We start from the raw sequence: 15,534 nt of genomic DNA on the forward strand, positions 1-15,534 counted from the left end.
CTGCCGTAGGGGCTGCCTGGGGCGAGCAGCACTTCTGGGGCTCCTCATGCTCTTTCTTTGGCATCGGCGCCGCTGGGCGCAGAGGGGCTGCGGCACCACTGGGCTTGGGCATGTCCCCGTTGGCCGTCCCCATGGTGGGCACTGTCCATGCGGACTTTCCAGGGTCCTTCTGGGAATGACTCTGCCTTTCCTTCCCCGACATGGAGCTGCTGGATACAGTTGGGGACTTTCCAGAGCGCTTTGTTGTCCGTGGGTTTCCGTGCCGGCAGCCGGAGCAAACGGAAGCGAGCTTGGAGACAGCGAAGGGCTGGGCTGCCAGCTCCGGCCCTGCGCCCTTCCTGCCTCTGCAGCAGGACACGGGATGAGGCCGGGGGCAGATGGCCAGGCCAGGGYGGCCTGGGGAACCTGCCTGCGTCCCGGAGGGGCCGTGGTGGCCCTTGGAGGTCTGCCGGCCCCTGCGGCCCCCGCGGACGAGGCCACGTCCATCTGCCTGCTGCTCCCCCTTGTCACGGGTGACCCTGTTGTCTCGTGTCCCGCAGGGAGGCCCTCCAGGTCACACTCGACAATGTCGCTGTCTGTGCGGCCGCAGCGGCGCGTCCTCGTCGCCAAGATCAATAGGAGCCAGTCGTTCGCAGGAGTCAACTCGTCGGTGGAGCGGCCCTTCAGGTGAGAGCTGGCTGCTGCGCTGCCAAGGACGGGCACAGGGCAGGGTCTGTCAGCCCCACGCTCAATGGTGCCACGTCCCTGTCGGGAGAAAGGGTCATCCCAGGCTGGACAAGGGCCGTGCAGCCCCCTTGGAGCAGGAGGGAGCAGATGCGACTGCTCTCCTGCTCCAACCGCATCTCGAGGGCTTCCCCGTATCCAGCTCATTGTGTTTAATGACCCTCAGTAAAGGGAGCTGAAGGGACTTGGAAGCTTTTACGTCTGGACCACCTTGGCATCCTGTGGCAGCAAGTTTCCYTGTTTAATTGAGTGCTGGTGTGAATCAGGGCTTCCTTTGGGTYGTTTTAAGCTCTTTGCTGCAAGATTTTCTTGGCTGCCCATTAGCGGCGTGGCAAGGAAGAGTGAGCAGTCATTCCCATCCCATCCTCAACCGCCACTGGCAGTTCTGTGCCATCATATCCTTCCTCCTCCTCCCTACTGAGAGTCGGACTGACATTCCAAGCACTGCTTATCCCTGCCCATTTCCTAGCTCTCAGCTCCCCTCTGCCGTGGAGCTGAGGGTGTCCCCTGGGACATGGGCACGCCGTGGGTATGGCCTGCTGGGTCATGGCATTGTCATGTTCCCAATCCCTTTTTTCCTAGCTCTTAGCCAGTTCCTGACTTCCTGATGCACCCAGCATCTCCAAGGCAGGAGGGACACCTCTTAGCCTCGCAGAAGGCAGTGTCATGAGCACGTCTGGCCTCAGTGGTGCCTCTTGCTGCACTTTGGCCACCTCAGCTATGTGGGCACAAGTCCAGGGAGAGCTTCCAGTGCCTAGGAGCAGCCTCGAGCCCTGCTCAGCAGGCTCCAGCTGTGGAGACACCTCCCGATCTGAGGGTGCAAGCCCAGCTTGTGGTCACTCGGAGAAGGGAACAGAGGTGGGACTGGATGGATTCCTGCAGCTCCTGAGGAGATGCTTGTTGCCGGTGATGGCACAGGTGGCCGTAGTGCCTGTGGCTACATGGGGCAGGCCCCATGCAGCCCCCRTGGGTGCATGTGCTGCTTCTGCCTGCCTGCATGCAGGGTGTTGGCACCTCTGAACCTTCACAGCACCCACTTGGGGCCTCGTGGGCTCCCCATCCCACCCGTTCTGGCGCTCAGGAAGCTGCAGAGCTGCTCCTCACACCTGGGGAGCGCAGGATGCTCCTTGGGGCCTGGGCCTTTCGCTGCCCGGGGGCAATGAGAGACATCAGGGCTCGTGACGAGGCTGCGACCCCGGCCCCGGGGCCCAGGCTGGCAGCGGCGGCGCAGACGCGGGGCTGGCAGCGCTGCCCAGCCCTGCGGCCGCGCGGGGCTCCGTGGCGCCCAGCCCTGCTGGCCGGTTAGACTGGCTGCCGGGGAGCCGTGGGAGAGGCAGGCAGGTCCGGGCGCAGCGCTCCCAGCTCCCGGCTGCCTTCCTGGGGCGCTCTCTTGTCTTGGGCTGGGGTGGCTTGGCAGGCTGGGTGGCCCCGGGGTTGCCCCCGGCTGCGTGTTCACCCCGGCCGTGCTGGGTTTGCCGGCCTCTCTCTGCAGGAACCTCTCGTCCTTCACCCCCACCGTCTCCCGCAAGGCTGGCTCCAGGGTCAGTAGGATGTTCTCAATGTCCCACAAATCCCCGCCGCCCAAGGTGCCTCAGCCCAACCGCCTGGATGAGGTGTATGAAGCGCTGAAGAAGGGCCTGACGTAAGTGCTGTGGCTGGGTGGTTGAAGTCAGGGAGCCCCAGAGGGCAAGAGCACAGCTTGGCATGGGCTGGCACGGGATTAGCAGCTCTCTCCTCTCAATCCTGCTTCTATGCAGTGCCTCAGGGTCCTGGAACAGTGCAGGAGAAAGGGTGCAAGCTCCTGAGGTCCCATAGGGCAACAAGAGGGCTGGGATTGCACCATCCCGCTGAGACCGTCCCCAGTTGGGACATACCTAACGGTGCAGAGTTGGCCCTGGTCCTACCCTCTGCATCCTACAGCGGATGGGGTGCCTGTGGGTTCCCTTGCCCGGGTGCTCAAGGCCACTGTGGTCCATGGGAGGCGGGAAGAGGGAGCCCAGGGCCCGAGCTGGCTTGGTGGGCAAGGTGTGGACTGTGGCCTCGCGTGACGCCTCGGCCTGAGCGCTGCGGTGTTGTCGCCCCAGAGCCTACCTGGAGGTGCACCAGCTGGAACTGGACAAGCTCAGCACCCAGATCCGCGAGTCCAAGAGGAATTCGCGCCTGGTGAGTGTCACAGCCCCCAGGGACGTGTCTGGGCCRGCTGGCTTCCATTCGGTGCAGCCGGGAGAGAAGGGCCATAAGGGGAGCAGCGCTTCGCTTCATGGTCACGGTGGGGCAACTCCTTGTCCCTCTGTGCTCTGGGGCAGAGCCTGTTCCTGTGACAGCCTCTGGGCTGCACGGGGTTCCTGTTCTGTTGTCCTGCACATCTCTGCCGCCCTGGCTGGGTGCTTCATGTCCCCTCTGACACGCTACGGGTGGTGGTTGCGTGACGTGCGGGGCTCTTTGGGCAGAGCTGGCTCTGTGCTGCATCTTATCCCTCTCCTCTCTCCCCCAGGGCTTTCTCTACGACCTGGATAAGGTAAGCGGGAGCAGTGTCCTGTCACCCTTGCCTTCCTCGCCCTAGGCCAGGGAGATGCTGCTGCAAGCCCTTCTCCGCTAGCAGTGTCCCCTCRTCTGGTCCCTGCCCTCCCTCCTGTGCAGGGCAGTGTCTGCAGCCTGGGATCGGGGCACTCTGGGCAGGGTSGGATGAAGCAGAGACAGTTTCTTGCACGCAGAAGCTGTGGTTGGTGACTGCTCGCCCTGGGTTAGCCCTTAGCCTGGGCCACCAGCTGCCCCTCTGMAGAGCCCTGCACCCAGCAGGGCCAATGACCAGGGCATGTCCCAGCCCCCAGCACGGGCATGCAGCAGCTTAGGCACAGCCTGGCCTGCTGCCCCGCTCAGGAGAGCTGCTCTTGCCTCTGACACTGTCCCCTCTGCTCTTCCAGCAAGTCAAGTCAATTGAGCGCTTCCTGCGTCGCCTGGAATTTCATGCTAGCAAGGTAAGAGTTGGGGTCTGGCGTCAACTTGGTGATCCTGTGGGCCCCCAGCCTCCAGGCAGCACCGGGAACGTGGGACTCTTCCCTGCCTGGCTCCTGCCTTGTTGCTCACATCAGTCTTGCATCAGCAATGCCAAGGCAAACTTGTGGTGCTGGGCCCCACTCAGCCTGCTCTCCACCCGTGTCTGGGCACAGATGCAGCCATGTGCTGTCCCACCATGGTCCCATGGTACTGCATGAGCAGGGTGCCCTGGAGCCTGCCTGAAGGAAGCCTTAAGGTGCAGCGGGTCGGTGCTGGCCAGCGYTGTTCCTGGCCTGCTGTTTGGTCTTCCCAACACCACAGCCTGCCCCTCACTGCAGCTCTGGGCCTGTCCTTGCAGATAGATGAGCTCTATGAGGCCTACTGCATCCAGCGGCGGCTCCGCGATGGGGCCCACAACATGGTCAAGGCTTACAGCACAGGGTCYCCGGGCAGCAGAGAGGCACGTGAGAGCCTGGCTGAGGCCAGCAAGGGCTACAAAGAGTACACGGAGGTGAGGAGCTTGGCCTGGGGGGAGCTCAAGAGGGTGCTGAGCCTGGGGGCTGCTGCTGACGGGTGCTCTCCATCCTCTGCCCCAGAACATGTGCCTGTTGGAGAGCGAGCTGGAGAGTCAGCTGGGCGAGTTCCACGTCCGCATGAAAGGTAATGCACACATCGCCCTCCAGCTTGGAGGGGGACTCCACTGACTGCCCCCTTGCAGCCGTGGGCGCAGTTGGCACTGACACCCCTCCGTCTTCTCTTGCAGGCCTGGCAGGTTTTGCCCGCCTGTGCGCTGGTGACCAGTATGAGGTTGGTGGGACCTCTGGGATGTGGGTCAGGCTCCGCTGYCCTCCATCCCCGTGGTCCTTGCTGTTCATGGGGATGTTCTGACAGGCTCTGAGCAGGGGTAGCGATGCTGGCTGGGCTGGTGCGCTGTGGGTCTGCAGTGGGAGCCCTGGAGGTGCCCTGGGAGGTGTGGAGAGCACCCACCATCCTGGCACAGTGTCTCCACTGCCCTCATGCCCCTGCTCTTTCCCCAGATCTTCATGAAGTACGGACGGCAGCGGTGGAAGTTGCGGGGCCGCATTGAGGTGAACAGCAAGCAGGTGTGGGACAGCGAGGAGATGGTTTTCTTGCCCCTCATCACCGAGTTCCTCTCCATCAAGGTACAGGGCTCTGGGGATAGAGCACATGGGAGGCAGGGACGGTGATGGGTCGACAGGCACTGCACCACCTTTCCTGGGCCTGGGGAGCCGTGTAGGGGAACAGCAGCAGAGGTTGTGCCRTGCCCTGAGGGAAAACTGCTCTAAACACTCGTAAAAAGCCATGAGCTGCCTGTGGGAGGAGAGTACACTAGACGCAGCACTGAGAGCCAGTGGGGGCTCTCCACTTTCTGCAACCCAACTACCACATTGCATCTCTCCAAGGACTGCCTCCAAGACCTAGACCTAATCTTCACTGGAGAGGCTGGAGTGGATGCTGTCCCATGGTGGTGATGTGCRGGCAGCAGCAGGGGTGCTGGGTGCCTAGCATTCAGTGCCCTCCTCTCATCCTCTCTTCTCCTGTCTTCCCCAGGTGACGGAGCTTAAGAGCTTGGCCAACCATGTCGTGGTGGGCAACGTGTCATGTGAGACTAAGGACCTCTTCGCGGCTCTACCTCAGGTAGTGGCCGTGGATATCAATGACTTGGGTACCATCAAACTCAGCCTGGAGGTGACCTGGAAGTGAGTACCTCAGCAGGCATCTTTAGCAGGGCACAGCAGGGCTGGGATGCCTGGCATAGCATGGCAAGAGCTGGCCTGCCCTGGGTTCTCCCCCGTCCTGGGTTGCAGTTAAGGGGTGCCAGAGAAGGACTGAATAGGGCCATGGGGCCCTGCTTGTCCCAGGACCCCTCCTGCTCGCTGCAGAGCAGGGTCGGGACCCCGTCATTTGGCCTGCACCCTTCATGTCCCTGCTCTGCTCACCAGCCCCTTCGACAAGGACGACCAGCCCTCGGCAGCCAGCACGGTGAACAAGGCCTCCACGGTGAACAAGCGCTTCTCCACRTACAACCAGAGCCCGCCTGACACGCCGTCCCTGCGGGAACAGGCTTTCTACGTAAGTGCGGCGTGGGGCAGAGCTGCCCGTTGGGCAGGGATGGGTCCCCCCAGCCCCTCCGTCGACGCGCGTGCGCCCCGCTAGGTCCCCCTGGGTGGCACGGCAGAGGAGAGATGTCCCTTTCTCGTCCCTCCACACGCCTTGCTCCATCCACCAGGCCACGGCCTCCCACGAGCAGTCCGTAAGCCCCTCCTGCTCCCGCGTTCACGGCTCCTCTTCTCTCTGCCCAAGAGCCCGGCGCGGGCAGCCGCCAAGCACGGCTGGTCCTTGTTGGACATCTTTCGGGAGACACTCTTCGAGAAGCTGTCTCAGAGCTGCTCCTGCGGCGACGTCTCCTCGGTCGAGCTYGGGAGATGGCCGCAGCAGGGCCGTGTAAGTGCGAGGGCTGGAGCCGGCCCGTAGCTTAGCCCGATGCCTTGGCCCTTCTGCAGTAGTGATAGCTGCTCCTTGCCTCCTACTCACTAGGCCTTCCCGAAGGCCGAGCTCCTGCTCCTCCCAGGCAGGGCCCTGGCTGGCACGAGGGGATAGAGCCACCAGGGATGCTGGTGCAGGGAGCGCTAGTGGCCTCGGCTCCCGCTGGAGCCTGGCCCCGAGCTCCGGAAGCATTGGAGCATCCTGCTCCTCCATCCGTGAGCCCTCGTGTGAGAGCCRGGCTCTAGTGAGTAGAAGGTGTGTCCGTGTCCCCGTGCTGGTGGCCTTGGCGTTGGCGTGACGTGACGTGACGTGRTGTGGCGTGCTGGCTGGTGCTGCCCCCTGCGGGCTGGTGGTGGGGCCGAGCTGTCCTCGTTCCCCGGGTGGCACCTCCTGCCACAGAGCGTCCCCAGCACCCAGGGGCTGCCGGCCTCCTGGGAGGGCACCCACCAAAGCGAGGGGCGTGCAGGGGCGTCTCCTGGCTTCGTCTCCACTGCCATGTGGGGTCGGGGACTTGAAGGGCTGGCAGCACGTGGGCAATGTGGACGTGATGTGCCAGGCTCCTGCCTTCCTCCTTGCTGGGCCTATGGAGCCAGGCTGGGCAGAGGGCTGAGCCAGCAGCTCCAGGGCGCAGCGTCCTGCAGCTGGAGGAGGTGACCTCTTCTCTGGCCCCACCAGATCCCCAGAGCCTGGGGGCTGCCACAGCCCCAGTGCCTTCCAGCTCAGGTGTATCCTGACYGCCGCAATGGGTGAGGGCAGCGCCCCTGGGGAGCTGCGTGGCCCTGGAGGTGCCCGGCTAATGCGCTGTGTCCTCTCCCTTCCCAGAACATGCTGCGGCGCCAGGAGGAGCTGGAGAACGGCACCGCCTGGTCCATCTCCTCGGAGTCGTCGGACGATTCCTCRAGCCCCCAGCTGTCGGGCAGTACCCGGCACACGGTGCACAAGCCCATCGTGCAGCCAGAGGTGCAGGCCTCGGCCCCTGCCATCGAGATCTCCTTCTCCCAGCAGCAGGAGGCCGGCGCTGGAGCCGGCGGCGCCRCGGGAGCAGGGCTGCCCGACCGGCCGGAGGAGCAAGGCAGCTCCAGGAAGGATGTGGTGGCCAACGGGCATGTGCCCTACTCCCGGACACTAAGTCACATCAGCGAAGCCAGCCTGGATGCCACCATGGAGGCGAAGGCTGTGGAGAGCCTGTGGGAGCCCTCTCCAAGCCCAGAGGACTCTGGCCCGGGCGAGCCGGACACAGACTCCCTCCCTGGTGCCTCAAACGTGGTGCCGGCAGCCTGGGCAGGCCAGGACAGAGGCCTCGAGGCCAAGCCCCGCAGCGTGGTGTCGTGGGCCGAGCCTTGCGAGGTGGAGGCCACGCAGGCGGAGCCGGTGGCCAGCCAAGTGCCAGGGCAGGCTGGCTGTGACACCACAGCGCCCACGCCGGCCGCAGGCCCGGCACGCGCTCCCACGGAGGAGAGGCCCGTCCAGAGCCCGCTCCTTCCTGCCGCCCCGCCGGAGGTGCCGCGGGTGAAGGCCGTGGACTCAGGCTTGGAGGAAGCCATCAGCCTCCTGGGCTCGGCCCTGGATGACTATCGGGGACAGTTCCCAGAGCTCCAGCCCCTTGAGCGGGAGCTCAAGCACCTGGAGGAGATCCTGCTGGTGAGGGGCCTCGGAGCAGAGCCTGGGGGTGCGGGCGGTGGCGCTGTCTTGGCAGGGCTCGGAGACGAGGGTGCTGGGGCCGTCCCAGCCGGCAGGGCCTGGGCACGAGGACGGCAGAGCCGTCCAGGGACGCRGGTGCCGGGCCGCGCTGGGCGCCACGCCGAGGTCTGATGAAGCCGCGCGCTCCTCCACAGCACAAGCAGGGCCTGTTCCTCAGCCGGGCCTCCAGCATGAGCCTCACGGTGGAGCACGCGCTGGAGAGCTTCAGCTTCCTCAACACCTCTGACATGGAGGACTCGGAGGGCTCTGAGGAGGAGGCCGTGCGGGACGAGAGGTGCGCAGCACGGGGCTCGGGACGGGGTGCAGGGCACCGTGGGGTGGCTGGCACAGCAGTGTCACCCTCTGGCGTGGTCGCTCTGTGCGCCACACGGCCCAGCGTGGTCCCAGCAGCCTGGCTCAGCCCAGGGCAGGCCCAGCTTGAGGAGCGGTGGCACCCGACCTGCCTGGGCAGTGCAATGCCGCCCCGTATTCCTGTGGGGTCTCCTCTCCGTGGGGCTGGGTTGAGAGACGGCCAGTGTGCCCTGCACTTCCAGGATCTGCTCCTTCACCTAGCCCGGAGCAGCCCAACTGGAGTGATATTGTAGGTCCTACAGAAACTCTGCTTCTCCKGCAGGGGCCGGTGGGGAAGGGAGGGCTGGCTCTGGGTTTCCTGCCCAGACCTGATGGCTCCGTCTCTTCCTGGCTCGCAGGAGGGCTGGCAAAGCCCGCCGTGGCAGCGGGGCCCCCAGCGCCTCTGAGATGGGGGCGGACGACGCTGGCCTGTGCAGCTGCTCCGAGGGCAGCACGGACCCCATGAGCACGGGCAGCGAGTTCCTCGACAAGTCCCTCGTGCTTCATCTCAACGCCTGTAACTGCCTGCTGCTGGTGAGAGCGGGGCAGAGCCGCGGGCACGGGGGGAGGCTGCGGGACCCCGGCAGACCAGGCGGCTCCGATGTCCCTCCTCGTGAGGGCTCGTGCCACCCCGCGGCCCCGAGGCAGCGCCTCGCCTGTGCCTTGCAGAAGCTGGGCACGTTCGGGCCGCTGCGGTGCCGGGAGATGTACGCGCTGGACAGGCTGCTGCGCGAGGCGCAGGTGCTGGAGATCGTGTGCCAGCTCACGGAGGAGCGAGCGGGAGCAGCCGGCTCTGCTGCCGAAGGTAACGGCTCGTGGCGCCCGGACACCCACGTGTGCCGCCCTGGCGGGGCTGCCTTGGGCCTGGCCCCGCTCTCGTAGGCCGGGCTTGGCCTCCTGGGGTCCGGGTCTGGCCTGACGGCAGGTGTCCCCGCAGTGGTGCAGTTCTCAACGCAGAAGGAGGGGGTGCTGCCCCTCTGGGACCTCTGCRTGGAGCCTCCCAATGTCTACACCTGCCCTGTGGAGCGGTTCCTGCAGGTGCTGAGCACCCAGTACGCAGCGCTCATCAACGAGCGGCACCCCGGCCTGGCCGACGCAGGTGAGTCGGCACCCGTGGGTGTTCGGCCAGGGCACTGCCAGAACCTCCCAGCCACCCGGCCGGGGGTGCCAGGCGCCCCGGGGAGCCCCCGCGCACCCTGACTTGGGCCCTTCCCCGCAGTGTGCGTGAAGCTGGTGGAGGACGTGCTGAACCGGCGGCTGCCCCGGCGAGCCGGCAGCGCCCAGAGCGAGCAGGTCACCATCTTCCAGTACTGGAGCCACTTTGAGTCGCTCAGTGCCCTGGTGCTGGACGCCTACATGATGGAGCTGGCGGAGGAAGGTGGGTGCTCCCCCGCTCCTCCGAGGCCCTGGCACAGGAGCTGGAGGCTCCTGCATCCTTGCCGTGGAGGAGCAACCCGCAGCACCTTCACAGCCTGCCCCGAGACATCCATCCTTGGAGGGGCAATCGGCTTGATGTGTCCCTGCTGTGCAGCACATGTCCGTGCTGCCTTCCCGGGCTCCCTTGATTCTCCACATGTGCCCTGGCACCTTGGCTTGCGTGTCCCCGGGAATATCTTGCATGAGGGTGCCTCTGTCCCGCGGGGCTGCAGGGTGCCCGAGGCTGCACCCGAGCGAGGAGGCAGGGGCAAAGGGGCAACGGCGCCAGGCCCCGGGCACCCTGGCTTAGCAGGCGCTTCCCGCAGTGCTGCTGGCGCAAAACCTGAATTCGGACGACCAGGACGTGGTGCTGCGGGCGCTGAAGCGCGTGCCCGAGGGCCGCCTCAAGAAGGAGGGGCTGAAGGCGCTCAGCCTGCTCCTCGTGGAGGGCAACAGCAAGGTGGTGAGCGCCGTGTCGGCGCAGCTCCGCAGCCTGGCGGAGAACCCCCGCTTCCGCCAACGGGTACGTCCCGGCCTCGGGATGGGGTGGCCCCCGGGGCCGCCGGCGCCGCCAAGGGCGCAGCCCTGACGGCCGCTCTCCCGCAGGCCCTCGTGTGCTACCTGGCGCAGCTGGAGGACGAGGAGGTGCAGACGCGCGTGGCCGGCTGCGCTGCGCTCGGCTGCCTCAAGGTCAGCAGGCTGCAGGGGGAAGCTGCCAGTGCCCGGGGGCTCATGGCAGGTTGGGGACAGGCCTGGCCTGGCCGCAGGGCGGATTGGAGGGATTGGATGCAGGGGTGGAGGAATTGGATGTGTCTGAGGGCTGCCTGGTGCTGCCACATGCTGCTGCTCCTGATATGAGGGAGCTGGAGCGGGGGGACAAATGTCATGGAGAAGCAGGTGGGGACAGGTCTGGGGGGAACTGGGGAGGGAAGACACAGAGCCAAGGGGTGTTCCTGCCCAAGGCTGGGCAGGGGGAGGACGAGGGACCAAGGCTGGGCAGGGSRRGGACGAGGGAGAGCTYRACAGAGGCTTTGGGACCTGCTCATGCCGGCCTGGTAGCTGCCACGGGGCTGCCGCGATCGGTGCTGCCTTCTCCTGGCGTGTCTGTGGGTCTGCCAGCCACGCTGAGCCCTGTGCCCTGGCTCCGCAGGCCAAGGAGAGCATCGAGCAGCTGGTTTACCTGTGCCAAACGGACAAGGAGCCCGTGCGGGAGGCGGCCAAGCAGAGCCTGATGCTGTGTGGTGAGTGCCCTGCTGCCTCGCTTTGCTCCCTCCCCACGCAGGGCTCCCGAGGGGCATCTCCCAGCGCCACGCGCTGGCGTTCCTTGTGGGAAAAGGGTGTCCTGGGCTCATCCCGGCCTAGCCTAGCCCCATCCGCCCTGGCTCATGTCTTCCCTTGTGCCAGCGCCCCAAACTCTGCCCAGGCAGGAGCAGGTTGGCGGTGGGCAGTGAGGGCGGGAAGCAGAGCGCTAAGCGTGATTGTTATTTATCATTTGCTAGATGGCACTGAGAGAACCATCTGAGTGGGTTTCTAGGCCTCCGGGTCGTGACAGCTGCTGCACAGGTTGGGACACGTGAGCCGTCCTCGTCCCTGGTCGCTGCTCCTGTTGCTTTGCTCACAAGTGTCTCGTCTTAGAGCCTGTCAGCCACGTTGTGCTCTGGAGTCCCAGCGTCTTGGCTGTTTGTTAGAGCCCGTCCCCGTGGCCCGCCCGGCACCTCGTAGGCCCCTCGTGTCCCGTTTCGCAGCCGTTTGTCCACGTCACAGCCTCCCGCTGCGGGATGGCCGCTGTGCGCACGTCTGTGTCGGGGCAAGGAGAAGGGCAGAGGTGGCCGGGGCACTTTGCAGCRCGGACGTCCGTGTCCAGGGCTGCTGGGGAGCCCTGGGGACGCTGCAGCGAGCACGCTCAGGTGTGCACGGCTGCTTGGGGCGCCYGTGAGATGGGGCCGACCTGCCCGGGGTGCAGGGGGTCCCTGCCTTGCACCGGAGAACTCGGCTTGCAGGGTCCGCATGGAATACGAGAGCCCTGGAGACTCCGTGAGCCTGAATCCAGCCAGGGCCTTTTGCTAGCTGGGGCAAGGGCTGTTCCTGTGCTCAGAGGCCGTGTCACCCAGGCTCAGCCCCGCAGCCCCCATTGCGGGCCAGGGCCGGAGCTCGGGAACGCCGCGGCCTCACGGAGCRCGACCTGTGCTTGCAGGGGAGGACGGCAAGTCGGCTCACCGGCGCCTGGAGGAGACCCTGGACAGCCTCCCGCGGATCTTTGCGCCYGCCAGCATGGCCAGCACAGCTTTCTGAGGCGCCGCACGTCCCTCGGGGCCGGGGCGCCGCTGGGCAGCCCGGCGCGGGCCGCGGCGGCACCCGGAGGCGCCCGCCGCCAGCAGCGCACCGCAGCACCACCCCGACCAGCAGCTTGCCGCCGCTCACTGCCTTACAGAGCACCCTGCCCCCAGACACCGGCGCTTTGGGGGGCCCCCCGGGCACCCCCGGGCAGGGGGCGGTTCGCACCTCTCGCCCTTCGCTATTGACATTGCTGGGGAGCTCGTCCTCCCTGTCCCGGCACTGGCTCCGGCTGCCGGGCCTGGAGCAGGGCAGGAACCTCCGGGACTTGTCTGCCACTTCCCTTCCTTTTGCTCCAGGGCACCTGCCCTTCCCCGGAAGGACCTGCACTTTGGAAACGATGCTGTTTCTTCCCAGGAGTTTCCTGGGCTGTGGGGACGGTCACCCTTCGCCGCCCGGAGTCCCCAGGACTTAAATAAAGTGATATATAAGATATTAATATATTCTGCTGGCATTTCTTCTTTCCAGCTCCATGTGCTCCTGTCCCTGCCCAGGCCTGGCCGCAGGGAGCGCAGTGAGATTTCAGAGCCTTTCCCAGTCTCTTGGGAAGCCCTGTGGAGGGCAGGGGCAGGAGGAGCAGCAGACGGAGGGATGGACAGAAAGGATGGACAGAAGCTGCCACCTGTTTTGTTTGTTTTGTTTTATTTTATTTTTTATTTACAAATTTTTGCAGAAAAACAAAAGCAAAAAATTCTTTTCTATAATGTCTCTATAAATCTATATATAATGTAAGTACAGAGAATGACTAATTTTGATTTTCAAGCAGAAATAAAAACAAACCTTTACTGAGCGGCGGTGTCAGTGCGTGGGTGCTTCCCGAGCTGCGGGTGCTTCGCAGGGCCCAYGGGTGGGCTCTGAGGGCCTGGACAGCAGCAGAGGGTGCTGCCCCCTTCCCTGAGCTTTGCGAGGTGACTCTTCTGCAGAGCCCTTCCTGCTGGGCATGGGAAACAYCACCCGACTCGGCACGAGTTGTGTGGGCTGAGGCCACGTTGTGGGGCTGGTGCCCAACGGAGGCAGGTGCCCAGGGAGGTGATGGCCGGGCGGGCGCAACGGGGTCCCCTGGGAATCAGGGTGATCCCGCGCAGTGTCCTCGCTGCTTCCAGGGCAGGCCTGGCTTCTATGCGGTGGGAAGGCACCACGGTGGTCGTGGATCCAGGGCCAGAGCCCACCGGGACTGGGTGCCCCAAGGGTGTCCTCTCGCTGTGGAGGCCCTGGGCTGAGGGGATGGCACCAGAGCAGGGCTGGGAGGGACCCCTGCAGGTGTTGTCCACTGCCCCGGCCTGGAGCGGGCTCAGCTGGAGCGAGTTGCCCCAAACTCCTCAATAATCCCAGGGTGGAGACTCCCCAGCCTCTCTGGCCAACCTGCTCCTGCCCTTCCTGGGCTGCTTGCTCTATAGGGAGGCCACCTTGGGGGACAAGGCACAGACCAGGAGCGGGCCCCAGCCCGGGGGAGCCCAGGCCCTCGTTCTCCCTCCCTGCTCCTACCCCTTCCCAACGCGGCCCTCGGCCAGGCCCCGCTCCCGTGCTGCCCTTCCCAGCTCCCACGGTAACATCCTGGTGACTCCTTAGTTCTGCAAGGATGGGTTTATGCTCAGGTTACTCTACATTTAGTCCCTCTCGGAATTCCCTGCCTCCTGGGAACGATGGGTGAGTAAAAGCATGGAGAAATTTAACTTGCTTCCAATGCATCTAAATTTAAAATTATTAGTATTTTTTACTCATTACCCTAGCTTCATTTCACATTCTTTTTGATGGTAAGAGAATAAAAYCGGGCTGTAAAGCGAGCTCGTGGAAATCGCTCTTCCCCTCAGSCTGCCTCTCAATCAGCTTCAGTGCTGCTGGGGATGGAAAGCCCTGTTAAACCCGGAAGATTCTGCGAGAGGAAGATGCAGAAACCTGCCCCACCACGAAGGGCACAAGGGCCCAGGTGCTTTCTAGGAAGGTGTCTTTGCTCAGCGCCCTCCMTTGCGCGGACCCGTCCTCTCCACACTGTCCTCAGGCCGAGCAGAGGGATCAGCTCCCTCGAGCAACGCCCCGAGGATCCTCTCCTGTCTCTGGGACAATCCGTGTTCCRCCCGGTGTCCACCAGGACCTGCAGGATCGCCCCGGTTCCGAGCCCCTTGCACCCTGCGCCTTCACCCGGCTCCTCAACGAAGGCACCGGCCRGCACTGGCCCTGGGCTGACTGCCGGGGATCAGCCTCCAGCTGGACTTTGTGCCACTCATCRACACCCCCCAGTCCAGCAGTTGGGCCAATTTCCAGCCCATCTTCCTGACCACTTGTCCAGCTCGCGCTGCATCAGCTCGCGCGGACCTTGCAGGAGGCAGTGCCCAAAGCCCAGCTTAAGTCAGSGCAGGACGGCTCTCCTCTCACCACACCAGGCGAGCAGGTCCAGCAAGCACAACCTCCCCGCTGTAAACCCAGCCTGACTGCTCTCCATCACCCTCCAGTCCTTCCTAYGTCTGGGAACAGCATCCAGGCTTAGTTGAGTCACCGCGTTCCCGGGAGGCTGAGCTGAGCGGCCGGCACTTCTCCACACCCCATGGATGACAGGAGAGATGTTTGTCCCCTTGCAGGTCCCAGGATCCCCCCACAATAACCGTGACCCTTTAAAGACAGTTTCAGTTTAAAGACAGTTTCCGCGCTCGGGTTCATCCCAGCAGAGTCTGGGGATATTTGTCCGGGAGGTTTCAGTGTTCCCTAAGCCCAGGCCCTCCTCCGCCCCGGCTAAATCTAAGGTAMAGAAGGTATTTGGTAACTGGGCGTCCTTTGTCAGCAGGGCCCTGCCCCATGCTGAAACAGACCCAYGTTTTCCCTAGCCTTTCCTTGGCTCCTTATACACTTTTGGAACCATTTTTTTGTTACGTTATGCAGCTCAAATGCGCACATCTCCTCGCTGCCACCGCGGCTGTTTCCAAAGGGCTGGGACGTGGATGGGTTTGTCCCAGTTTTGATGGGCGAGGAGCAAACAACACCACATTTTCCAGAAGACTCTTATGGGGAGGTAAGCGGCACGTTTAGCACCTTTATGCGTTATTTGTTGAGTCTCGGACCCCTCCCTTCGAGAAGGACTCGGAGGAGCCCAGGGCTCGTGAGGAGCGGCCGGGGAGGCCCGCGGCGACCTYGTCGCTCTCTGCAACCACCGGCAAGGCGCTGTAGCGAGGCCGGGCTCGGTCTCCGGGATAACTATGGATAGAGCCAGCGGGAGCGGCTCCCATTGCGYGGGCAGGCCCGGGTGGGATGTCGGGGGGTCGTTTCCAGGCGGAGGGAGCGGGGAGGCCTCGGGACGGGCTGCCCGGGGGAGCCCCCGTCCCCAGCAYGCCCGGGGACGTGGCTCAGCAGGGCGCCGGGACGGGGTTAGGGCCACGCGGGGCTTCTCCACGATGCCGTGATTCACTCCAGGGCCGCAGCCCCGTTAGGCTCGGCTCAGCCGCTGGCGGCGCCGCCGCGAGGCCCCTCCGGGCCCCCGTAGCCCCGCCATGCCCCACGGCGAGCCCGTCACGAGGCCGCCCCGGCTTCGCGCCC

The 15,534-nt window shown here is 64.7% G+C and overlaps 1 protein-coding gene across 1 annotated transcript; it reads left to right on the top strand.

Annotated features, from left to right (window-relative positions):
- The first annotated feature begins 200 nt into the window (after window positions 1–200).
- RIPOR1 (RHO family interacting cell polarization regulator 1) lies at window positions 201–12,004 on the top strand. The gene is made up of 23 exons (XM_026034421.1): window positions 201–249; window positions 540–666; window positions 2,216–2,365; window positions 2,808–2,886; window positions 3,218–3,241; window positions 3,648–3,701; window positions 4,079–4,231; window positions 4,317–4,380; window positions 4,484–4,527; window positions 4,758–4,883; window positions 5,293–5,441; window positions 5,685–5,814; window positions 6,046–6,186; window positions 7,051–7,869; window positions 8,064–8,203; window positions 8,619–8,793; window positions 8,929–9,064; window positions 9,197–9,358; window positions 9,479–9,637; window positions 10,002–10,198; window positions 10,282–10,365; window positions 10,826–10,916; window positions 11,870–12,004. Exons 1-23 carry the CDS (start codon window positions 201–203, stop codon window positions 11,965–11,967), a joined length of 3,351 nt encoding a protein of 1,116 aa, XP_025890206.1. The 3' UTR covers window positions 11,968–12,004.
- Window positions 12,005–15,534: the final 3,530 nt, after the last annotated feature.

This window comes from Nothoprocta perdicaria, unplaced genomic scaffold (assembly GCF_003342845.1).
Source record: "Nothoprocta perdicaria isolate Ctin4 unplaced genomic scaffold, notPer1 scaffold_143, whole genome shotgun sequence".
NCBI lineage: Eukaryota > Metazoa > Chordata > Aves > Tinamiformes > Tinamidae > Nothoprocta > Nothoprocta perdicaria.